Here is a 25,251-nt window from a genome sequence, read left to right as displayed (position 1 = left end):
TCTGGTGACTGAATGGTGGTGAGGCCTGGGCAGCCCTGGAGTCTGAGAAACTTGTATTCCAGGTCTACCCCTCCATTGTTTCTTAATTAGTAGACTTGTTGTCTATATACAGGTGGACCTAGCATCTAGACAATGTCTTTTCACTCACAGCTGAAATCCCCAGTTCTTTCCCAAGCTTTCTTCACACCCTCCAGCCCATAATTAATTGTGCTGCTTCTACAATTAACTTAACACAAAAATGACATTTTACCCCCCCCCCAAAAAATATCCAACCTGTCATGATAACACAAGCAGCCTAAACTTCAGGGTTGTCATACACTACTTGAACCCCTCTTCCACCAGCAAAATAACCGTACTGGGTTACTTTGCAAGGCTAACATAACACACACTCTCTTAGCCCTGGTCCTTGCAATACTGGTATAACAATGATGGACTTTTATCTGTATTGGCACTGGTAATTTTTTAAATATTTACAAACTCAGGTGGGGCAGGGGGATGACATTCTTTGTATGTATAAAGATCTGAGTTAGAAAGACCACAAACTCCTAACTTGGTTGCTACTTCCCCCCTTCCTCCCCCCCCCTTTTAGTCAACACATTACTCCCAGTCAAGCTAAACTAAAATTATGGATTGTTTTTTAAGAAGCACCAAACAGTTCTTTATTATGGAAGACCAGTGTAAAAAGGCTTAAAAACATACCAAGAATCTAGACAATGGGTGCTTCACTTTAGCCTTCTCTTTTTATCTACTTTGCTAGTTCTGCTTTACTAAATGTTAGTCATTGTTGTGAACTCATTCGTTGGCTAAAAACACTCAAATGTGGGTACAGGCTAGTTTCTCAAAAAAGAAAAAAGTGAAGAGAATAGCTCCTGCGCATTACAAATTGTGTTCCACATATTCTTGAAGGCTAGATCTTTTAAAGGGAAAGCTGGGAATCTGGGGAACATTGTTAATCTGGGGACAGGGATCCCTTTTGTGGATGCTTATGGATGTAGCTGCACACGTACACTGGTGATTCTAAAGTGTGAAGAGGGGAAGCACAGCTCCAAATATGCAATGTGACAAAAAGCTTCAGATACCTTTCAATACCAGTAATGTTTCCACGAGATTCAAGCATATGGCACGGGAAAGACTTGCCATATTTTCTATACTGTTTAAGATTTGCATGGGGTTTTTTCCTTCTGATAATGTATTGCTGTTCAACAAAGTTGTTGTTTTTTTTTTAAAAAAAAGGATCCGGTGTGTAGACTATGTATGTATGCATTCAGTCATAAGGTAAAGTCATAATGGTAACACTAGACTCTACTTTTTCAGCTGCAACAATGAAAATGAATGGTATCAGATCCATGAAAATATTATTCGCAAATCCAGCACCAAATATACAGCACCCAGCTCAAACTATGGTAATATTTAACTTTACTTCTATTAGAAGTACATAATTTCTTTGCAGCAGATACTTTGAGTCATGAAAACGTTATTTAGGGAACGTTGTTTAGAGAAGCTTTTAATGTTTGATGCATTACTGTATTTTAATATTTTGTTGGAAGCCGCTCAGAGTGGCTGGGGAAGCCCAGCCAGATGGGTGGGGTATAAATAGTAAATTATTATCATATTATTATTATAAAAGCCTGTGCATTACAGAATTTTCATAAATGAAAATGAGTCATCCATGACCTTCACCACAGTGTTTTATAGTTTTACTTTGGGACTTTTCATAACATTTTGGGTAGGTGGTCTATTAATAGTTTCCCTTTCTAAAAGTGATATGTTATGGACTATCAATGATTTTTCATTTTCTTAAATGGAACACTCCCTGGTCCCACATATTGAAGAGAGGTGGTTCTTCTCAGGTTGGCATGTGAGTAATCCACATAGAAGTGTGTGTTCTCTTACCCAAGGCAGGGACTTGAGAAATGTACTCTCTTCTTTCACACTCCTTCAGTTTAGTCCCTGCCTTTGCCCCAGACCAATGCGGTTCTTCATCTCCTATTTTACTTGCCCTTTTGTTCAGGTTTTCCTATCCATTAAAAAAAACAAAATCAAATCAAAGTGGAGGTCTATCAGAAGATACTGGAACAGAGGTCCAGTTCACATAAACCTATAAGCTGAGCCACTACAGGGGATACTACAGGGTTCGGAGGCTGCAACTGGTGCTCCTTACCATGCCAGCGCTAAAGGCAAACTAGCTTTCAGATCAGAAAGTCAGCAGTTCGAATCCCCACTACAGGGTGAGCTCCCGTTGCTCGGTCCCTGCTCCTGCCAACCTAGCAGTTCGAAAGCACATCATAGTACAAGTAGATAAATAGGTACCACTCTGGCAGGAAGGTAAACAGCATTTCCATGCGCTGCTCTGGTTCGCCAGAAGCAGCTTAGTCATGCTGGCCACATGACCCAGAAGCTGTATGCCGGCTCCCTCGGCCAATAAAGCGAGATGAGCGCCGCAATCCCGCAGTCGGCCACAGCGGGACCTAATGGTCAGGGGTCCCTTTACCTTTACCTATGTACATATAAAATCCTAAATAACTCAGATTGAAGTTACTTGAAAAACTGGAAAGGGCACTAAAATCTTCAAAGGAAACCTGGCTAGTTTTGCCATGGCCTAATAATTTTCAATTGTTGTAACATGGAGTGCTGTCTCTCCTGAAATGGAGTCCCATTCATATTAGTATTCCACCGGCTCTACATTGAACTTAGTTGAAGGATAAACTGCAGTAAAGGATGCAGCACCAACAGCTGATTTCACATAGAACAGTGTTTTTGTAACCTCAAGAATGGGGAACCTTTGGCTCGCCATTTGCTGAACTCCCATCAGTCCCAGCTAGCAGGAGTGAGATGTGAAAATTTGAACTGGTACAAAATGTCTCAGTTTCATTTAAGTAGACTTTCTTACTTTGATTAGTTTTGATAATAAAACCACGATTCTAAAGCTAGAGGAACATGTTGAACCTTAGATGCTATAAACTTAATTTTGTTCCTGGGAAGAAAATTCAGTATACAACTTTAGATTACAAAACCTACCCAATAAAGGTCACCACTAGCTTTTTACCTGCAAATCCATGCTGTGAAACCTAGTTCAGTGTAGAAGTAGTCAATAATTAAAGAATCAGAGTTCATTACAAGGTATATGGTCCCAGTGGGCCCATTTACAAATAGTAAAGGGAAATTGTTTGGGGAGAATTGCCTCTTTCTCCCATTTGTGTTAATAGTCAATTAGAGATATGTTCCATGATGAAATTTAATTTGTTTCCCTCCCCATGCAACACCCCAGTCAATATGTACAAGCCATATCTGTTTTATAGTTACCATTGTTGTTGCTTTTCAAATATTGCTGGCCATTGTTTTTGGAATAATAATAATAATAATAATCAGTATGAAGTTCAGTATGAAGTTCAGAAGAAAACACACAGTTTTAACAGCTTTAAAGCAGCATTATTTTCATTGTAGTTGCACATATCAGGTACTTGGGCACATTTGCAGGAGTCTGTATTATAAAAGGCATTAAGAACAGCTAAAGGCAAATTAAGCTGTTAGCAAATTATGGCAGCAGGTTAAAAGGCACAATGAGCAAGTAAAGGGAAATCTGATGCTCTGCCGGGACTAAATAATCCATTGCTTCTCTGCTGAATGAATTTAAGACAATATGAAAATCAGACAAATTACTTGCATACCTTATTCTGTTCCATAATTCTTTAGCCATTTTGATGGGGATTTAAATTTGTCCTGTAAATGGTGGTTGCCACAGTGTCTCTGAAAGGTTTTTTTTAATAACAATAGTAATAATAATAATAATAATAATAATAATGTGCTATATTGGTAGCAGAGGAATGCAAATATTAGAATTATACAAAGATGTAGATGAAACTAGGGTTTGTCATATAAAATCAACCCTAATGAATTCATATTATGGAGAAAAATACCTTGATGAACACTTCTGCCAATTTGAGCTACACTGCTCTGTAAGGATTCCCAGTCCCCAAAAGTTTGCAATCTCTAGAGAGCAAAAGGAGTTTTACATTGGAATAGTGCAAGAGGCAAAGCAGGTGAGTTTGCGGATTTTTTGCTTGAAGCTGCTTTTTATTGTTTGGAGTCTGGCTATTTGCCTGTTGGTTGGTTGGTTGGTTGGTTGTTTTTCAGCTGCTACCATGTGCTTTGGCACATGGTTGTGGTGGGCAGTGCTTCTGCCTTTCAGGTGAGACACTGAGTTAGATGGGGGCATGGCCTGGAGTGGCACAGCTCTGTAAGTTGTCTTCCAGTCCCAGGGAGCATACACAATGGGCAAACAGGAGCAACACAAAGGGACTTCCAGAAACACACATTCAGGATGTGACAGAAAGCTTGCCAATACTCCTCAAGCTCTTTGACCATCATCCTTTTCTGCCTATCAATCTACCAGAGAAGCACAACATGTGAGGTCTGAGCTGTTTGCTCCAACTCAGACCACAGAGCTCTTACAAGCCACTATTGATTTCCTATATGAATAATTTAGGAACTTTCACCACTGTAACTAAGCCAAGTTTTACTGCCTGTGTTTTCTGACTGATGTGTGGTAAAACGCATGAACCTGACCTTTGAAGAATTTGTAAGTAAACCAGCTTTTAACTTACCAAATATGTAGTCTTTTCCTATGCTAGGGGAAGAGAGGAACTTCCCAAGGAATTCAGAAGAGGATATTTTAAAAGTCTTAACGGCCTATATCTCCACATCTTATTTTGCTTCATATTTTGTGAATTTAAATCTCTGCTGGAGTTCTCTCACCAATGAGTATTTGCCCTAAACCTGGATCTTGGTGTCCAGGGAATTCTCCTTTTATATACCTATTTTTTCCACCAACAAAAAATACCTAAGGGACAGTCCCCAACAGCTCAATGAGGGACTGACAATGCTCAGTGGTCATGCAAGAGGGGAGAAAAACAGGGGAGGAAGAACCAAAAGGAACATTCTGGAAGAGGACATAGCTGACTGTCTTTAATGTTTTAATAAAATAGTTGTACTTCTTTTTTGCAGGACTTATCATTTCTCTTCAGCTTCTTCGTGGAGAAATGGAGCAGATTCGGAGGGAGTATCCTATGATATTTAACAGAGGGGTGGCTGTTACCCGAAAAATTGGTTTTCCAGATGTTATCATGCCTGGTAAGTGAATGAAAATTCTATTCATTTGTTTGCAATACTTTAACTGTGATAATTGTCACTGAAGGTAGGGCAATAGGATGAGCACTTTTTTTCTCTACCCCCCCCCCAATAATAAATTGGAGTGACAAATGTGTATTGTATGAAAGTGCTCGTTTTAGTTGTATAGCAGTACAATTTTGAACATAAATATAATATCTCCCTCTCTAATTATTCTATATAGATTTTGTGTGGAGTTCATGATGCTTGCTACTTCATTCCTCCAGTAGTATGAGGAAAGAAGAGAGGGTTAACAGGGATAGCATAGTGCCTGAAGCAAAATGTGTGGAGTGATGTGTGGCTGCTGCTACTCTGAATCCAGTACTTTTTTCTTCTAGCCGTTACTTATATTTGCCATGACCATGCACTAGAACGCTTTAAAATGAGGAACAACTGTATTTGGACTAATGAAAAGCTCTTCTTAGACCATTTTTCCTTAAGGCAAAGTTAGGCAGCATTGTGAGAGAGCTTGTATCAGCCAGAGTTATATTACTTCTCTGAGCCCATGGCGGCTGTATACTTGTTTTATTAAACATCAGCTCCCCTATGATTCATGGCAAATTACTTTTGAAACTAAGTGAGTTGACACATGAGTCAACTGTTCAAAGAAAAAGTTAAATTTCCAATGAGTTAGTGTAAGCAACTTTCCTTCATCATAAAAAAACTCCCAATCTTTTCCTAGCATTTTTTCCCTTTAGAAGAAAGTCAGGTATGTTCAAAAAAATCTACATGAGGACAATACCTTCATTTGATCAACTATAATCTCACATAACCATGTGTAACCTTTCAAGTTCTCCAGAATTCTCCCATCATGCTAGATGGTAAACAAAGCAAAAAGGAGTGAGGGCAGAGAAAGAGAAAATGTATATTTGGCTGGTAGCAAAGCCATATGCTTTATCTTGTGAAAGAGTTAAGATAGTGTGAAGGAGGGGGTAGCACACATTCAGATGAAATTGTGTTAGTTGCTATTGCAGTATCAGGTGGCACCAAGGCCTCCTGGGAAGCAAAAACATAAAAAAATACAATGGTTCATTCTCTGATCAATGCAAATATAAAAACTAGAGTATTACTGTGTTCACACATAAATTTAAACCGTGTTTTAATGTTAGGAAATTGAACCACAGCTGGCTTACATGCCCTGTTCCCCACCACCTCTGGCATGAGTGTGAGGAGGAATTCGGACAGTAGAAACAAGCTTGGTCTTGATTATGGTTAGTGGGAACAAACTAAATGTAAACCCTAGTTTATGAAGCTGACATGTTTTCACCAGCCATAGCCAAGATTAATCACAGTTTAGGATTTGAACATAATGCTAAACTGTGATTAATCTAAAATGGAAACAAAAGCTTTAAATCTTGTGGCTGCACCAGAGGAGGGATTGGGAAGTGTACACTCAAGAGTTGCTGTGCTTTGTCTTTGTAATACTAAACTATGGTTTAGCATTACATATGATTTGGATCCATGTATGTTGGTAACAACAACAACGAAAGAAGCATATGCCTTCTGAACTGTGTTCAGGATTCAAATTGCTCTACAATTTGTTCCATGCATGCAAGGGTCCTTTTGGACGTTGGTTCCTTGAACAGCATCATGTTGCATAGCAAACAACTGTAAAACTAAGGGTGATTTCAAATCCAGTTTGTGACTGGGCATCGAAGATTTACTTCAAAGAAAAGGGAGACCCACCGGATAATGGCAAATTCTTAGTCTTGTGCAAAGTACCACTTTGATCCCTGCTTGTGCCCTATGTATAAACACAAATTTCTGGTCAATCTACGCTACGAGCAAGTTTGCTTATCAAAATAACATCTCTTCTCTTTATCACATTTGAAGTCTTATTTTGAGTGTCTGATGAAAAGCGCATGTATCATCTTTTAACTGTGAGTGATGTTGGGTTTTATTTCTCTTTCTCTTGTCTAAAGTTTCCTGGCTCTTTGTTTACTTTCCCTTCATTCTCTCCCCTTTCTTAATGGCGCAGAGATGAAGATAGTTGGGTGTAAGTTTTTGCTTTACTGTGTTCTGTCCATTTATTGCTTGCTGTTTTCCCATTCCTGCATCATACTTTTCATGGAATGCTTGAGGCTGATAAAGATGAACAAATCAACAACTTTGCAGGAAGACTATATGCTGGGCATTTCTCACTTGATGGGTTGCACAAACCCCTTTTATACAGAGTCTGGCTCATTCTGACTAAGGGGTCATCCACACTTTGTTCATCCCACCTCTTTCCCTGTTTACAGATGAATCGGAGCAAACCTCTATTGGGTTTTCTCCAGATTGACATTTGCTCCGATTTAGTGCTGGAAAGCACAGGACAAATGGAAAATTGCTTATACCCTTGCTTTCTAGCCACAGGACAAGTGGAAGTGTGAGTGAAACCTAAAACTAAGTTCCTGAGTCATATTCAGAGACATGTATCTGCTCCCACCCCTATAGACATTTCTGTCCCAAGGTGCACTTCTGGAAGGGTTACTTCGGAAGTCACACTACAAGGGCAAGGCTATGAGTCCTTCTTCAACCTCCCACTCCTCACAGATAAGTAACTTACCTAGGTATGTGGAGTATCTTTGAGCATTTGTGGGACCATATTAAAGCCAGTCTGGTAAAGTACAGAGACATAGGCATCCATCAAAACTTTTTCAAAATGGATGCTAGAAGAGTTTGGAATTTCTAGCCAATTAAGCCCAGGTGGGCTGTGACTCAGGAGTTATTGGGGAAAGAAGGTACCTAGGATTCTACAACTTAATTTCCTACACAAAATTTAGAGGAGCTCACTAGCACAACAAAGAACTAAATAAGCCATCAAACTTCTTAGATGATTGCCACTTACATTTGATAAGCACCTCTCAAAGTTCCCAAGCTACTGCTATCGCAGACAAAATAAAGGCTGGTAGCAACAGGAAATCCTCGGTCCCCTAAGATTCATCCATGTACAAAGCAGAGTTACAGAAAATCAATGCTGTTTAGTTCAAACACAAGTTTTCCATCACAGTAGCTTATGTAAAGGCGTGTGTTCCTTTCAGTCTTTATGCTCGTGTTTTTCAGACAGAACTTTGAGGAGCATTAAGTTCAAAGCAAGAGCGTTTTTTGTAGCTATACTTGCAGAAGTCTCAACCTCATAGCAAGACAATTATATTCAGAGTAAATGTAGATGTGTTGGCCCACATGAAAAATTCCAAACACTGTATTAGGGCAGTACCTTTGTTAGGTCAACCAAAATGTTATAAAATAATGTTTAAACTTTCAAGTTCCCTAGAACCCTTCAGCAAGCTGGATGTTAAAAATAAGATGGGGGAGGGGGGCAGAGACAAAAAAGACACAGACGACTTGACTAACACCAACAGCCTTTTTCCTCCCCCACTAGTTGTATTTTTGCATCATAAAAAAATATTCTTCTTTAAGTGCAGAATGAAAATATCGAACTTCCTTCACATTGGATTGCGTTAAAAAATCCTAATCATGTGAGAGTTGATGTTGAAACAATATATTCCATCAGTTTTATAATGTATTTATTTGAAAAAGGAATGTATTAATCTCCTTATATCCCTAGTCAACAACTAATTTTACCACTTTGTGGGCAGGGGGGAGGGAGGAAGAGGGTCAGTGTGCACCCTAACTTAACAAAATCAAAGAAAGCATTTTTGTACTACCAAGACATTAGTTGCTGATAAAACAGACAGGAAAGTGCAGGAACACAATTATTTTCTTCATGCATCATGCTGCTACCTCTGCTGCTCATATTTTTGCTTTCCACAGCAGGAAAATAAAGTAAGGTGAGGTGGGGGAGGAGAGAAAGAGGGAGGTTTGAAATGAAAGATGATCTTTTTTGAGCTTCTCTGCTACTTCTTCTCTTTTGATTTCGAAAAGAGAAAAAAAAATTCATTAGAAAGAGAAATTGAACCAAGAACTTGCTTCCCCCCTGTGCCCATCTGCCTCTTTTCCCTTTGCTTTTACATAGGGAAATAGGTCTGAAATGCTATAGAAAGAGACAAAGAGGCTCTCTTTCTTGTGCTCTGTGCTTTCCAAGCCTGAAAAGTCAGGTGTAAAGAGATAGCCAGGTGTGTGAGAGTGATAAATCGTCTTTCAGCACTCCTTTGCGCCCCTGCACTCTGGTCCTTCTTTGCTGCAGACACAGAAGCAGACAGAATACATGCATGCCATTTCACAGTCCCCAGTCTGCTCCTCCTGTGGCCTTTTCTTGGTGGACAGAGCTATGTGTGCCACTTGGCATGTTCTACACTCATAGGTCCCCTGCTGCTCTCAAGAGGACACTATCCCATTGCCAATATGTAAATAAGATTCAGCTTATTTAAGTCAGCTTCTGTACTTGAATGGGAGTGGGAGTGCAATATCGTCATTTTTCAGGAAGCAAAATGTTTCGGACTGGCCCTGATACTTACCTAGAATACTCAGATGTTGCGGTAATTAATTTCAGTCCTGTTTTGCTGTTTGTAGTAAAGAAGAAAGTATAGATTTTCCTCCACATGGCAATGTGGATAAAAGCATGGATTCAAACCATTTTGGGGCTGTGTGTGCATTCCAGCATGTGACGATATCTAGGTATAGGGTCAACAGCCGCTGTGTTACTGGTTGAATGGGGAACAGAGCTGAAACTGAAAGCCACTTGCATCCCACAATATTGGTTGGTAGGCGTTCCTTATTTATTTGTTTATTTTAATAATGCATAGAATACTTAATACTGCAGTTTCTAAGCAAGTGTACAATAGGGATAAAAAGGGATGCAGCAAAAAACAACACAGTTAAAATTAAGCATGAAATCAGAAGAAAAACTAATTTAAAATGCCTGTTGAAATGAAGAGTTTTTTCCAAGTGTCAGAAGTTCAATAGGGAGGTCCCCCCACCCCCACTCACCTGGAAGGGATTTCCACAGAATTGGACCCACAATACTGAATACATAGAGTTAGATGAAATGTAGATGGAGATACCCTTTAAATGACAGAAAATGGTGCAGGGGAAGGAAGAGAAGGAGAAAGGGATGTGCAGCCTTCTGTTCCACACATCTGCTGTTGTGGTCTAAGGACAAATTTCAGTAAAAGCTATTCTATATTCCATGTACAGGCTGCCTATGATCTAGGTTAAATTGATCTTATAACACTACAACGTGGGAGCCAGAGTAATGGAGCAAGAATAAAATATAACTCTTTGTAATTATTGCTAATGAAGAGAATCATAGAATTGTAGGATCATCTAGTTCAACCCTCTGCAATGCAGGAATAATAATACATATACTTTTGGGGAAGAAAAATAGGAATAGATGTCATTACTAGGTTGCCTGGAGAAGCATACTACAAGGGAGGAAATTGCAGTTGTGTTAGAAATGAGATCATTTCTCTGTCTGAAAGCAAATAGTGTTAAAATTCATGCATTATTCCTAGCATTGTTGTAGAAAGAGTCTTCCATGTAGGACAGGGGAAAAAATCTTACTATTTCATGCTGAAACACTTTTCAGTCATATTTAAATCAACAAGGGGCTGAAATTCTGCTACATTCTGCACTTAGCTACTGCTTTTCTTAGATACAGGAATCTCTTTGAACGGCTTGAAAAGTGGGTAAGCATTCCCACTGTTGCAGCCCATGCAAGGTCTGCAAGCTAGGCAGGAGGAAACTTGTGAGATTTTTTATTCATTTCATTTGAGTTGAAATTTATATTATAGACAAGTATATGATGCGATAAGTTTTCCTCTTGGTAAAGTAGTACTCAAATACTGACATTTGAGGTAACTAAATGGATAACTATATTATTTGTTATTTGTTGCCAAACTGTTTGGGGACTAGATATTTCTTGATGTCACTGCTGCCCCCATTTACTATGTGCCTGCTCCAGGGGAAATCCAGCCCTCCTGGCTGAAGGACCCTCCTGGCAATGGTGCAAAGGCCTTGTGAGGCATCTTGTGTTAGGAGAAGCGCCAATCATATCAGAAATTTGGCATTGCTTTTGCAGTAGAATTGTTTGATGAATATTGCTGAGCAGCCCAGCTGCTTGCAGCCCACAGGCAAGAGAAGTCATAGCAGGGGCTGGATGTTTCCTATAGGTGGCTATTCAGCCATTGCTGCTCATGCTCAGGAGTGTTTTTGATAATTTATTTCTTAACCAGAGAATTTAGCAAAGCAATACGAAAAAATTACTTCCTCTCCCTCACCTTTGTCTCCTAAGTGATTTACCGAATTCTCAGACTTCATAAAGCATTACTAACAGCCATCTACTTTAATGCACTGGTGTTAAAATGTTCATTTTTTATTAACTATTTATTTTATACTTGGAATGAGTTGGATTCCCATCAGAATTGTGAATAAAACATCACTGGCTTTCACAGAATTGTCATGTTTTCTATTTCATTTTCTAAAAAAATATTTATTTCTTCTTGTGTAGGTGATATACGCAATGACTTGTACCTGACTTTAGAGAAAGGAGACTTTGAAAGAGGTGGGAAAAGTGTTCAGAAGAACATTGAAGTGACTATGTATGTTCTTTATGCAGATGGAGAGATTCTAAAGGTAAATAGATATAATTTCTATTAAATGTAGCATCACTTTAGTTCTGTCATTTACTTTCATATTTTTAAAATTTGGAAAAACTGGATTTCTTCTGTTCAGTTATTTGAACTAAATTATTACAGTGGTTACTTGCATGGATCTGTGAAGCAATGAAAGCAAATAAAAAAAATCTCAATCAGGAAAAATATCTGTCTACAGATGGGTTCTGATGAAAGGGCCTTTCATTGCTGCTCAGTCAATCCCATTTGTTTTCAGTCCTGCACTAACACTGAGAGGACCTATTTATTTTATTTTTACCTTTCCCCCTTCCTTCCTCAAGGATCTCAGAGCAGAATACATAATTTGCTGCCATTTTATTTTCACATGGCTGAGGAATGGTAACTCATCCAAGATCATCCACTGTGTTAGTTTGATTAATGAGTTGGTTTTACTCTTCTTATTTCGTTTATTTTTATGGTAGATGTGATATATTGTAAACTGCTTTAATTGTATAGAAAGGTCACCTATGAATGTTTTAAGCAAGGACAATATTATATCCTTTGTTACTTAGCTGTGAACTCTCTCTTCTTTGCTACTTCCCATCACTGGAACACTTTACACCCCAGCATCCATTGGATTCCTTCCTCTGGTGTATTGGAATGCCTAATGAAGTTGGGAGAGAGACAGGAGAAATGTGTCCCTGTTAATTCTCCTTGACTTCTCAGCAGCTTTAGATACCATCAAACATCATATACCTCTGGAGTGTCTATCCGAGCTGGGGTGGGTGGCATCACCTTGCGGTGGTTCTGCTCTTACATGGATGGTTGATTCCAGAGGGTGATGTTGGGGGGGGGGTGTTCTTCAGCCCCGTGGAGCCTTCAGTGTGGGGTTCCTCAGCATTATCCCTCATGCTGTTTAACATCTACATGAAACCACTGAGTGGGGTCATCTGGACCTTTTGAGTACACTCAGCAATATACTGATGACACACAGCTCTGCTTCTCCTTTTCATCTGCAGATGTGGCAGTGAATGTGCTGGAACATTGTCTTGCCTTGGTCATGGATGAGAGCCAATAAACTGGAGCTCAGTCCAGATAAGACCAAGGCACTGTTAGTGGGTTGGAAAAATGGGAAGTTACACTGACTCTGAAGCAGTAGATATGTGGCTTGGGGGTCCTTCTGGACCCATTGCTGTCGCTTGAGGCTCAGGTGGCCTCAGTGGGGCAGAGTGCCTTCCCTCACCTTCAACTGGTGGCCCAGCTGCACCACTACTTGGACAGGGACAGCCTAATTTCTGCCATTTATGCTCTGACAACCTCTTAGATTACTGCAAAACATTATATGTGGGGCTGCCTCTGAAGACAGTGTGGAAACTTCATTTGGCGCAGAATTCAGTTGCCAGGCTGCTTATTGGAGCATATTAACATCAGTCCTGGCCCGACTTCACTGGCTGCTGATTAGTTTCCAGGCCCAATTCAAAGTGCTGTTTTTGACCTATAAAGCCTTAAACGGCTCAGGACCGCAATACCTCAAGGACCGCCTCTCTCCATGCTCGTGGCTGCCCACCTGTGGAACACGCTCCCCGGAGATGCTCGCTTAGCACCTTTGTTATGTATCTTTAGGCACCAGGCAATAACATTCCTCTTCTCCCAGGTCTTTGGCTAAGTAAACAATCTATGGCCTTTTAAACTGAGTGGAGTTTTTGTTTTGTTTTGTTTGCTATTAAGTTAAAACATAATTGACAAAGTCCTGGTGCTTTGTAGTAATTCAGAGTAGGGAGTTAGTTGGTGTTTTATTTTTAGGTGATAATTATTCATCTGAAACTTTCTTCTTTCTGTTAATGAAAAAAAATAGGACAGACTATTCTAAGGATTCCCACTTTTCACTTACAGAAGCTTGAATGGCTAATGATTAAAGAGGCAAAAAAATCCTAGGAGTTCAGAATCATACCTGAACTCTGTATCTCTCAAAATAAGAAATGACTTATTTAATAAGAAAAAGCACTTATTATATGAGATACATCATTAGCACTCCCTCCCTATTTGCTCCCCAGATTTTCTCCTCCTCCTCCTTCCTCCTCCTCCTTAAAAATCTAGACTCCTCCCTTCTTGATTTTCTAGAGTTGTGTACTTCAAAGTTTTGCATCTGTCCATGACATTGTTTAGCAGCTGGATATGAATTGGACTGATTACAGTATGCTGTGTTTCTGCATCCTTAACATGATGCTTCCTTGGTATTATTGTGTATCTTTTGTAATGTGATATTCTTTTATTCTTATTCTGTATTCCTTTTCATTTTCCCCCCAGGACTGCATCAGTTTAGGCTCGGGAGAGCCAAGTAGGAGTCTATATCATTCCTTTGTCCTCTATCACAGCAACAGCCCTCGTTGGGGAGAAGTCATCAAACTTCCCATTCCCATAGACAGGTTCCGTGGTTCTCACCTCCGTTTTGAGTTCAGGCACTGTTCCAGTGAGTGCAACATGGTTCTCTGTCTGGAAGATACCTAATTTTCATAGGCTGATTTTCTTCTGTAGATTATTTCTGTGCTGATTTTGCAAAGGATTAGGAGAATGTAATGTAGCTTGAAAACGTATGGTGGTTAGGGCATGTTCTCATTTCCATTTCAGTCATTGATAGCTGCAGTAAAAACAACTGCAACAACCTCTAACAAGGCAGTTATTTGGGATAATTTGTAGCAATGTCAGATCCTGAACTGGCTAATAGATAAACCCCTCATCAAGTGTTGAGGGCTGGAAGATGTGTTAGCAAATTAGTTATTACAGATTAAGCAAAAAATGGAATTTGGGCTCTGGAGAAACATATAGATTCTGTTTTAGTTCCCTTTCTGAGTTTGTCTAGGAGCATCTTTTTTGAGGTCCATTCCAAAGTAAATGGTCTTTCTTTGTTTGTGCAGTACTTGGAGCTTTCTTTCTTTTAGCAAAATACATGGCTTACACTCTTCCTTTGTGATAGGGATATTGATTTTTACATATTCTCCTAAAGCTGAAAGGCATAGTCACAAAGAATCAGTGTAGTAGTCACTAGCCTAGTTCCCATGTCAGAAGTTGGGGTTGTGCTTTGTTTTGCTCCAAGGAAACCATGATCTGCTGTTGGCTTCCTTGTTGTGATTTGTTTGAGCTAAACAAGCTGCATTTCCTGGTTAAGACATAATGTTAAGCCAGGGGTTGTGTTTTGTTTCTTCCCTAAGGGGACTTACTTCTGAGTAGATATATATAGAGGTGCAGTGTTGGAACAGTGGGAAGGGGTTGCCATAAGCCTGACTAGGAAAAAATGGCCTGGCAAGAAGGGAAGAGAATGCAGGAAAGGGTTCAGCAGCCCTTCTCCATATCTCTATTGAACTTGCTCTTCCTCCAGCTTTATAACCTGCATTTGAAGACATAGGTCTGTAGCTGTTGTGTCTGATTCATGATATAGAATATTTTGTGACTGTAGAAAGCACAATCAGAATTATGAAAATGCAAAATAGGCATCATGGAAAACCTTTTCTCTATCTATTATAAGTTACAGTGACAGGCTAAAATGCTAATTTGGTAGTTACTAGAATTCATGTAAACATTTTGTTTCTTGTTGCAGCAAAAGATAAAGGTGAAAAGAAGCTTTTTGGCTTTGCATTTACACCACTAATGAGAGATGATGGCACCACCCTTTCTGATGATATTCATGAGCTTTATGTTTATAAGGTACGATAGTTCCTCACTCTTCATATATTATAGATCTACCATCAATTCATTTCACTGTTCACTGTTGTAGAGTAAATCTATAATGGTCCAGATCTGCTAAAATAAGTGTTTGTACGGATCTTGATTCGTCTGTTACACTACATTACAAATTGTGAGATACTGCAAGCAGATAGACCTTCACAAGCATCTTAACTTTCTCACTCTTTCTTTAGAATACCCTCCCCGCCTCTCTTCCTCCTCCTCCTCTTCCTCCTCCTTCTTCCTCTTCCTCTTCTTCTCCTCCTCTTCCTTATTTTTTTATACTTGTATCCTGCTTTATATTTGGGGTCAGGATAGATGTCATGCATGATTACAGTCTTGAATTTTGCCGGGAGGACGGGACACCTCAGTTCATGAAAGGTCCACAGTTTTAATTAATTTTATTTTATTTCGTGTGGGTATAGTTTTTTAAATAAAAAGTTAAACTTATTAATTATGCAAAATTATCATAGAAAATTTTCCCTCTCTTGCACAACACTAAGACCATCCTGGGACAACATTGCACAGTGGTATAATAATAATAATAATAATAATAATAATAATAATAATAATAATAATAATAATAATTTATTATTTGTACGCCGCCCATCTGGCCACTCTGGGCGGCTTCCAACAAAGATGAAAAATACCTCGGGTTACATACGCTTCAGGTTACAGACTCCGCTAACCCAGAAATAGTGCTTCAGGTTAAGAACTTTGCTTCAGAATGAGAACAGAAATTGTGGTCCAGCGGCGCGGCGGCAGCAGGAGGCCCCATTAGCTAAAGTGGTGCTTCAGGTTAAGAACAGTTTCAGGTTAAGTACGGACCTCCGGAACGAATTAAGTACTTAACCCGGGGTACCACTGTAACAGAGTGAAAAAATGAGTCCCCCCCCCTCCCCTCTAAAGACTGCATGCCTTCCTGTGCCCATATCTAGTCCTTGAGGAGGGTGCCTAATGAGTGGAGACACCGGGTGCAACAGGAATGGGTCCTTCTGAGCTCCTGAGTCTGCAGTCAGGGCCCTTACTGCTGCCACCAGTCATGCTTAGCAGACCCCTTGGGATAACTCAGGAGCCCCTCAGGGGTCTGCAGCCCACAGATTGGAAACCACTGGAATAAGGTGTTCTACAGAGGCTTATAAACAGTACAACCCATCAGCTCGACTGAAAATTAATATCTGGATATAAATAGAGGTTATGTTTAGAAGCCTTGAGAAGCAAGCTGCTAATAAAATCTATTCTGCTGTAGTAATCATGTTTAGCATAGGGATGTATTATTTTATATTTTATATATACACTCCTAACAGAGGTGTTTTATTTTTACCAGGTATAACCTAGCTATTTAATTGAAATGGAAGGTGCATGTAGCTTTTTAATTATTACAAAACTTTTGTAGTAGTCTCCAACTCCCATCAATCCCAGCCTGCATGCCAAATGATCAGAGATTATAGGGGTTGTTAAAAATATCTAGAGGGCACTAAACTGAGGAAGTTTGGTCTATCTGAACTGATAGAAAGCTGTTTTCCAAAGTGTGTGCTGTTTGAATGAGTAGCATACATATTCCGAATACAGAATGTCTGCATGCCTAGAATCCATATAAAGTCCTCCATATTCTGTTTAGTGGCACAGCAATACATGGAGTAAAGCATATATAATTTTCCAGCTAAAGTGGATGTCCTTTTTTATGTCTGCAGTGTGATGAAAACAGCACATTCAATAACCATGCCCTCTACCTGGGTCTTCCATGCTGCAAAGAGGACTATAATGGCTGTCCCAACATTCCTTCAAGCCTGATTTTCCAGCGCAGCACCAAAGAGTCATTTGCAATTTCTACCCAGCTCTCTTCTACCAAACTCACCCAGAATGGTACAGCAGTTTTCATTTCAAGAAATCATAGGATGCAAAAAAGATAGAGGGGGTGCTTTGTATATTGCATTGAAATAATGCAATGCATGGCCCTTTGAGTGGGGGGGGGGTTGTTGGCTTGCTTTTGTTTTTATTACATATTTTCTGTTTTTAATCTTGTACTTTTTATGTTGTGAGCGACCCCGAGATCTACGGATGAAGGGCGATATACAACTTTAATAAATAAATAATTACAATATTTGCTATATATTCACATAGAAAGGGGTCTTTGAGTGCAGTGCCAGATTTAGGGGTGGTGTGGGTGGTTATTTGGCTGGCTGGAATACGTACCTGATCTGTGATAAGGCTGCTTGTTTACCTGGATAGAGAGACGTGTTGTGTGTGTGTGTGTGTGTGAGAGAGAGAGAGAGAGAGAGAGAGTTTGTGACTTTTGCATGGCTGGAATGTAGTCTCCTGTACAATAAGAGAGACATTTGTTGCTCCACCCACTTTTCCCTGTGGTCCTGTCCACCATTGACATCTGGCCTGCAGAAGGTTACTCACAGTGGAAGGTGACTCTCAGGTTAAAAAAGGTTCCCACCACCTTAGACCGGTGGTTCCCAATTGGAGGGTCCACATAACCCACTCAGGGGGTCAGTGGCATCATTTACAGAACAAAAAGTACCATAGAGATACGATACCAATTTTTTCAGAATTAGGGGGTCCATGTCTTGGCTTTTGAAAAACAGGGGGTCCACAATACTTAGCTAATTGGGAACCACTGCCTTAGAGCAATCTACCATATGCATATTTATACAAAGTTATATTGATATTTCTGCCGCCAGTGCAAGAGAAGCTGCCCTTTCCATAATCAGACTCTCCATTTGCTAATGAAAACTTGGGGGAGGGAGGTGTTTTGAGGGTGAATTTGACCAGTAGTCAAAGTTAATAGAAATGGAGGGGGAAAGCTGAAATCTCATATCTTAATGAGTGGCACAGTTAAATAGATGAGGAGGAATATATCAAAATCTACAGCATTGGGCCAGATCCTGATCTCCCGTACCCTTCACAGGACAAATTTGGCAGGTGGTAGCGAGGCTGCCCACGTGTCAGTCACGTGATGTAACATTGATATCAGGTGATGATTGCCAGGACTTCAAAGCACCATGCAGGCCTTGTAAAGAGTGTTGTGTGGTGCTTTGAAGGGCCCACTGCCTAGAAGGCTCTTAAAATCACCACCTGTCAGCTGTTGTGTGGTAACTGCAAGCCTCCTTTCTGCAGGGTTTACAATATTTTAGAGTGTACAGATAATTACCTTGAATTATGATGAATGTTTTTATAAAGGCCATCAATAACTGCTGGGGGTGATTTTTTTGAAATCACAGGTGAGGAAAAGCATGCATTTTGGGCAAAGCATTGAGATCAGAAAGAGGTTTCAGGAGACCTGGATAGAAGAGAAATGATTCTGCTGAGTAAAATCCCATCTCAATTGATTTTTAAACTTGGCAATCATTGTTTTGTTTTTGTTTTTTAATTAAGACAATACACTGAGGAAAAGTCAAAGGAATTCATTAAACGAGCTCTCTGCTGTAGCCAGCATTCCCATTTTGAACAGACAGCTTCAGCAGCCTCCCTTCCACCATCTCTTGATTTTTGATCAAATAACTAAGACCTCAGTGTCCCTTCCAACTCTACAATTCTATGACTTGGAAGAAACATTTTGCATGTTGTTGTTTTTTCCTTTTAGCATATATTGCTCGTCAGAACTAACTTCCTGATATTTTTGTTTGGCATAGTGTAGAAAATTTTAAAAGATGAAGAATAAAATTACTTAATTGTCCAAGATGTATTGTTTTGTGGTGATATGATTGCTATACTTATGCATTTATGCAATCAAATCCTAAGCGTGTTCACTAAGCATGTCTTACTGTGCTGAATTTGAATGTAATTTTCTCCCAAGTAAGCATGTATAGGATTCGAGCACTAAATCTTGCCAATTTACAAATTTGTCTCTCTGAAAATAATCTTTAACCAATTTCAGTTGTTCACACATATCTGATAATTCTACTTGTGCCAATTTTCCATTGTAATTAGTATGTTTAGTATGATATATTTTGTGTTTCTATATTTATTCTTTCAATTATTTACAGTGGATCTACTTGCTCTCTTGAAATGGAAGGCTTATCCAGATCGTGTAATGGATATCTTAGGAAGACTGAGGCATGTCAGTGGTGAAGAAATTGTTAAGGTGCTGTGTCCCCTCCAAGTTGTTATTAATGTGCAGCTATTGTGACAATTAGTACAAGTCTTTGAGGAAGAAAGCCTCTGCTTTACTTGCTCTGTCTTCGATCAGTAGGTGAAATCAAGATGTGATTAGCTTAAGCACAAACCTAAGAAGTGCTGAGTTAGCAATGTAGCGTTGTTTCATGGGACCAGTTTTGCAGCCAGGTGGGAGGGAGAATGTGATGTTGCTACATAGCTGCATCTCCTCCTCTCTTTTCTGGCAACTTCTAGAAATGCATAATGTGTGACATTTCGCCATACTCTTAGGTTTGAATCCAACACTGCGTAACAGGGCTTATATTTCCTCTCTTCCCTGATGCAGTCCCTGCCCACTCCTAAATGTGCGAGGGTCTCCCCACACTTAGCTATGGTTTGAGGGTGTGCAAGAAGCTGTAGGGAGGAAGAGAGGAGAGGGGATTTTCATTGTGCAAGCGGACCTCTGTGAGAGCCATTACAATTTACTGATGATCTTGGATTTGTATTTACGTAGGAATATAAATATAATGAAAGTGAAATAATGCTGTACAGGGTAATAGTCACCACCTAGGTGATACTCATCGATTTCAGTGTGCCTACTCTATGACTTGTTTGGCAACCCACCCTGTGTCTCAGTAATTTTACTCTGGAGAACTAGGAACAGTCTTGAATCTCTCTTTCTTACACATTATAAATGGTGTGTTTCGGTAGAATTGTTTACCAGGAGAAGTCATTTGAATGTTTGTGCCTTTCCAGTTCTTGCAGGATATCTTGGACACATTATTTGTGATTTTGGATGACAACACTGAAAAATATGGACTGCTGGTCTTTCAGTCTCTTGTAAGCATAGCACACCTCTGAGAGATGAACAGTTTTGACTTCCCTTTATCCATTATTTTGATGACCTTTGTAAGCTTTGTTGATCTGTGTCCTTAGGTGTGGTTTTGTCTCTCTCTTCTGCAGGTGTTCATCATCAACCTCCTGCGTGATAGCAAATATTTTCATTTTCGACCTGTAATGGACACTTACATCCAAAAGCACTTTGCAGGAGCGCTGGCCTACAAGTAGGTTCTATTTTACCACCATTGTACATTAGAGTGTCACTTTCAGATGAGATGGATAGCAACAGTTCTAATTTATTGTTTAGTAGAACATCCAGTAGTATGAAGCAATCTTACTGAATAAAAGTTTGTGGCATAAAACAAGAAACAAAATACTCTTTTTCAATTAAAAAAATTGGATGACAGTCCTAAATGGGGATGTTCTCCCTCTGAGTCTTCTGAGAGGGAACATGCCAACATGCCATAAGAGTTGAAGGAAATTGGGTGGGGTCAAACAATTAGATTCTGTTTTTATGCTTTAGCTAAAACATCTTGCAGCTTTTTTGTGGACCAAAAGATTTTTCCATCAGTTAACCATCCTTATAATCACTTAGTTTTACTCTGGAAGAGCACTATTTACAGACAGTCAAGCTCTTTTTCAGAAAAAAAGATAAACTGAGGCCAGTAGATTTCTCTCAAGATTACAAAAACTCTGAAGAAATGTAAAACATGTTTTTGTTTCGTTTTAAAGCAAAATAGTTTTGTGACTAGTATCTGCCTAATCTCTTTTTGTCTGTCTCCATCATTGTTAAATATGGAAGAGTAATTATTTTGGGTCACCAAGAATATATTTCTATATCCCACTTAATTATATGTGCTAAAAATCTCAATAGACCGAACTATGATATAAAACCTAACTTAAGGTTATTTAAAAACATCTTTAGATGTGAGCATGGCTGGGGTTGGAAATGTATCAGTATTTTGTGTTTTTACTCAGAGAACTTATTCGGTGTTTGAAGTGGTACATGGACCGATCAGCAGAACTTGTACGACAGGACCATATTCAGGAGGCAATGCGGGTATGTTTTATATAGAAATGCCATCTGTTTAAAATGACTCTTACATTGAAGTTTTCTGTTGTGCAGAGAGCTCTGTCTTGAATAGGTTTTTGTTACTGATTATCTAGGGAAGAAATGAATCCTTTTATCCTGTTCAAATTATAATCTTAGAGTAAAACCTATCTCCTTGAGTTTGAGAATGTACATAATTGATTGTACATATTTTGAACAACAATAAAAACCCTATGAAGAAAGAATGACTGAAAATCTGTCTCGAAAGATATTTGAGAGAAATAAATATTAATTGTATATATTCTAAATGTGCACTGCTTGTTCATTAAAAGTAGGTTTTGTTGAAATGGCTACTTGAGTTAATCATACTGGTGTTGATGAAATGACTGGCAAAAAATATATATGTCAAAATGGCCAATTTTGGTTAATTTTGAAGGCAATTCATTTTTAAGATACATATTGATCAAAAACCTACATACTACTAGAAAGGATATACATATACAATCCTAACAATAATATAGATTCAGTAGGCAATTGCAGCAATGAGAAGGGGGGGAGAGTCTCTTCTTTCCTCTGATGCAAGTTGGGGAAGAAAGGAAGGGTTCACCCCTAGAAAAGGTTGGTGGGGAAAACATCACACATACCACAGCAAGGACTATGTGGGCTTCTCAGGCTTGGGCTGCAATGGAGAAATTTCTCTGATGCCCAACACGGATAAATGCAGCCTGTATAGGTGCGTGGTATATGCATGTGAGAGCATGCACTTTGACCACCATTACTGCTTGCATATGGCCCTCAGAAGTTTGGCCAGCCTTGAATGCAGCAACCAGGCTGAAGAAGGTTAGCCACTCCTGCTTTTGAAGCCTATATGACTTGAAACTAGGCTATCCCAAGGACTGCCTTTTCCTGTATAAATCTTGATTTGTTACCAAGATTTTAATCAGAGGCTGCTCTTTAGGGCTCCTTGTCTTCTGTGGTGAGGTTGTGGTTAACCTGTTAAAGGGCTTTCTCCACTGTTGTGGCCCAACTTTGGAACGTCCTCCCTTCCCTCTGCCTCTGAAGGTTTGCCTGGCACTGAACCTGAATTATTTGGTGTTGGTATAAAATATTTTAATTTCCCAGGCCTTTTAAGAGTGTTCTTATGGGTGTTTGATATAGTTTTTGGGTTTTTGTTTTATTTTTGCTGCTTTGTTTTTGGTGGGCAGTGAAAACTAACTTTTTAAAGTAACTTTTTTCTTTAGAGGTTTTAACTACGTAATGAAATACATATCCAATTTTTGAAAATGAAGAATTATTAATAATATATCTAATTTTTCCCTCTCTGGCTCTTTCTAAGCTCCTTTTCTTTTTCTCTTGTTGTACTGATTCCCTTCCTACTCCTTAAGGCCTTGGAATATCTTTTCAAGTTTATTGTGCAGTCTCGGATCCTTTACTCCAGAGCAACTTGTGGAATGGAGGAGGAACAGTTCAGAGCCAGCATCCAAGAGCTTTTCCAGTCAATCAGATTTGTGCTTAGTCTGGACAGCAGGAGCTCAGAGACTCTCATCTTTACACAGGTTGGAAATATTCAGTGCTTCTGCTAAACTCTGTGTGTGAAACAGGCAAATAGTTTGTGCATGTGGGTGCAGTTGTTGCAAGCTTTGCTCAGGTAATAGCCTTACTTGCAAATTGTACCGGAACCCTTTTATGAAGTAGATCTGCACCAGTTCAGAGATCGAGAGCTGCTACCTTGCATTAAAGTATGTAGGGGCGAGCAGGCATTTTAATTCCCTCTGGTGTTTGATTTAATGCCTTGCTTGCAAGAAAGTTTCAGAATTGGCATGAAGGAAGTGTAATCGATAATGACAAAAGCAGGAGTAGTTCAGACTGAAGCTTTTCGTTATAGTAACTGCTATTGGAAAGTTGTACATTGTATGATTATAAACCCATAAAATCATCCTCTGTCTAAACATCCTTTGTCTATAATATTTGTTACATATTATTACTGAGTATCAGATTATTCTATCCTTGCTTTAAACTAGCAGCACATTACGTAGTTCAGCTTCTTATGGTGTACTGCTAAATTGTTATGATCCGAGGCACTACATGTATAGTAAACCTATTGTAACAAGTATCTGCATACTATAGCAGGTGTAGCTTAGTGTACATATATCATTCATTCCTTAGGAGAGAGGTTATTTCAACAATGGGAAGGTGTTTGCAGCAACAGCAGTTTTGCTAGTTAACAACCAGCATTGGTAAAAATACTAATTCAACAGAAATAACTATACAAAACAACTGCCGTGCGGAATAATCTGTCATTTCATCACTTTTTTGAGATTAATCACATAGTTACTTTGACAATTTAACAATCATTTTAAAAACAACAACAAAAAAACCCATATCATTAAGATATTCCTATTTTTCTATTGGGTTTAAAATATTGTGGCTACAAAAAGTATAACCAAATTAATCACTGGCTATACCAGTACATTGAACAAGTATAGCAATACACACTATATGTTCTTTAAATGCTAAACCTCTGGAAGGTTGAAGTAAAAACAAAAAGGAATGGGATATATATATATATATATATATATATATATATATATATATATTATATACATATATTCTACAGTCTTATATCAACTGTCCACTTTTTACCACATGTTGATAATACTAGTTAAGTAGGTAAGTCCTATTAATGTTTTGTCTTCAGCAAAGATGTCTCTCTAGAAATACCACCAAGCTGTGATGGTTGTCACGGCAATAGTGCTCACGATTGAAACATCTGAGCAATGAAACAATGGCATGGTGGTCCCTAGGTTGTGAAATGTCTTCTTCTCAGAGGTGCATCTTGCACCATCATTGTACATTTTTCAGCAATTGGTCAAGACACACCCCTTTCCCCAGACCTTTGTTTGAATCTATCTATGTTTTCCCTCCTCCTGCACTACGAATCTGTGCTGCTGTTTTATTACTCTGATACTGGCTGTCTTTGTAGTTTTTTATTATTTTAATTGTACTTATTTTAACTGTGTATTTCTGTAAGCTGCCCTGGGACCATTTGGCGAAGGGTGGGCTGTAAATGATGATGGAACTCTGTGAGAAAACGCTTCTTGAGGATCTTTGGTAACTCCCACTTTAGCCATGTGCTTGAATCACATGCTCATTAACACGACCAAGATGAGTCTAATCGCTGTATATTCGTTATTTTATGCTTTGAAGTCATCGAGAAGGGACAACTCTTGATGGCGCTGGTCTCTGCCAACTCTGCCTTTTCACAAGTTACACATTGATACGTGAGGAGGTTATATATTCATGAAACTTGACCTGTTTAAATACTTCAAAAGTTTACTTTTTTGTTTCCCACTTGCCACTGTGTTGCCCTTTGACCCTAACTGCCCCATAGGCCCCTCAGCCTGGAGGACAGGTGAGCGGAGCAGGGACATGTACCCCACAAAAATGTGGTGGTACTTCAAGGCCGTCGTTTAATTCTGTAAGTAGTTATCCCCATATCCTGCACAACCTTTCATCATGGATGTACCCAGTGACTGTTGTCCCCCACCCAATCCATTTCTCTGCACTTAGAACTCAAATACACTGCACAGTTCAATGTTTGCAACTACCAGGTGGTTTTCACAGCACTGGAAATTTCACATAAAGGGCACTAAACTGTCTGCATGAATCAGCTTGATTGTGAGAACCAGTGATTAGAGAGAAGATAACGGTTCAGCTGTTATAGGTTACTGGACATCATCTCATGGTACAAAGAGTGTCTAATAGTGGCATGGGCATGAAAAGTCGTAATATCAAAAATCGTTATTGGAACACCAGAAAAGTTGAATCTTGGCTATACTTTATTCTCAATGATAATTAAATATTAATTTAGTCACA

General features: G+C 39.2%; 1 protein-coding gene across 13 annotated transcripts in view; it reads left to right on the top strand.

Annotated features, from left to right (window-relative positions):
• Positions 1-25,251, top strand: part of DOCK3 (dedicator of cytokinesis 3) — a 137,028-nt gene that overhangs the window by 53,881 nt on the left and 57,896 nt on the right. For all 13 annotated transcript variants that reach the window (XM_083429275.1, XM_083429281.1, XM_083429280.1 and 10 more), the window contains exons 13-23: positions 1,315-1,403; positions 5,005-5,130; positions 11,558-11,682; positions 13,968-14,130; positions 15,256-15,362; positions 17,075-17,246; positions 19,376-19,473; positions 20,241-20,324; positions 20,448-20,548; positions 21,303-21,384; positions 22,761-22,931. In XM_083429275.1, the coding sequence (XP_083285401.1) occupies positions 1,315-1,403; positions 5,005-5,130; positions 11,558-11,682; positions 13,968-14,130; positions 15,256-15,362; positions 17,075-17,246; positions 19,376-19,473; positions 20,241-20,324; positions 20,448-20,548; positions 21,303-21,384; positions 22,761-22,931 (1,318 nt within the window). The remainder of the gene's footprint in view (positions 1-1,314; positions 1,404-5,004; positions 5,131-11,557; positions 11,683-13,967; positions 14,131-15,255; positions 15,363-17,074; positions 17,247-19,375; positions 19,474-20,240; positions 20,325-20,447; positions 20,549-21,302; positions 21,385-22,760; positions 22,932-25,251) is intronic.

The sequence above is a fragment of the Podarcis tiliguerta genome, assembly GCF_965153285.1.
Source record: "Podarcis tiliguerta genome assembly, chromosome: 2".
NCBI classification, from domain to species: Eukaryota; Metazoa; Chordata; class Lepidosauria; order Squamata; family Lacertidae; genus Podarcis; species Podarcis tiliguerta.
Note: the sequence above shows the minus strand (reverse complement) of the source record. Positions and strands in the feature narration are given on the sequence as shown.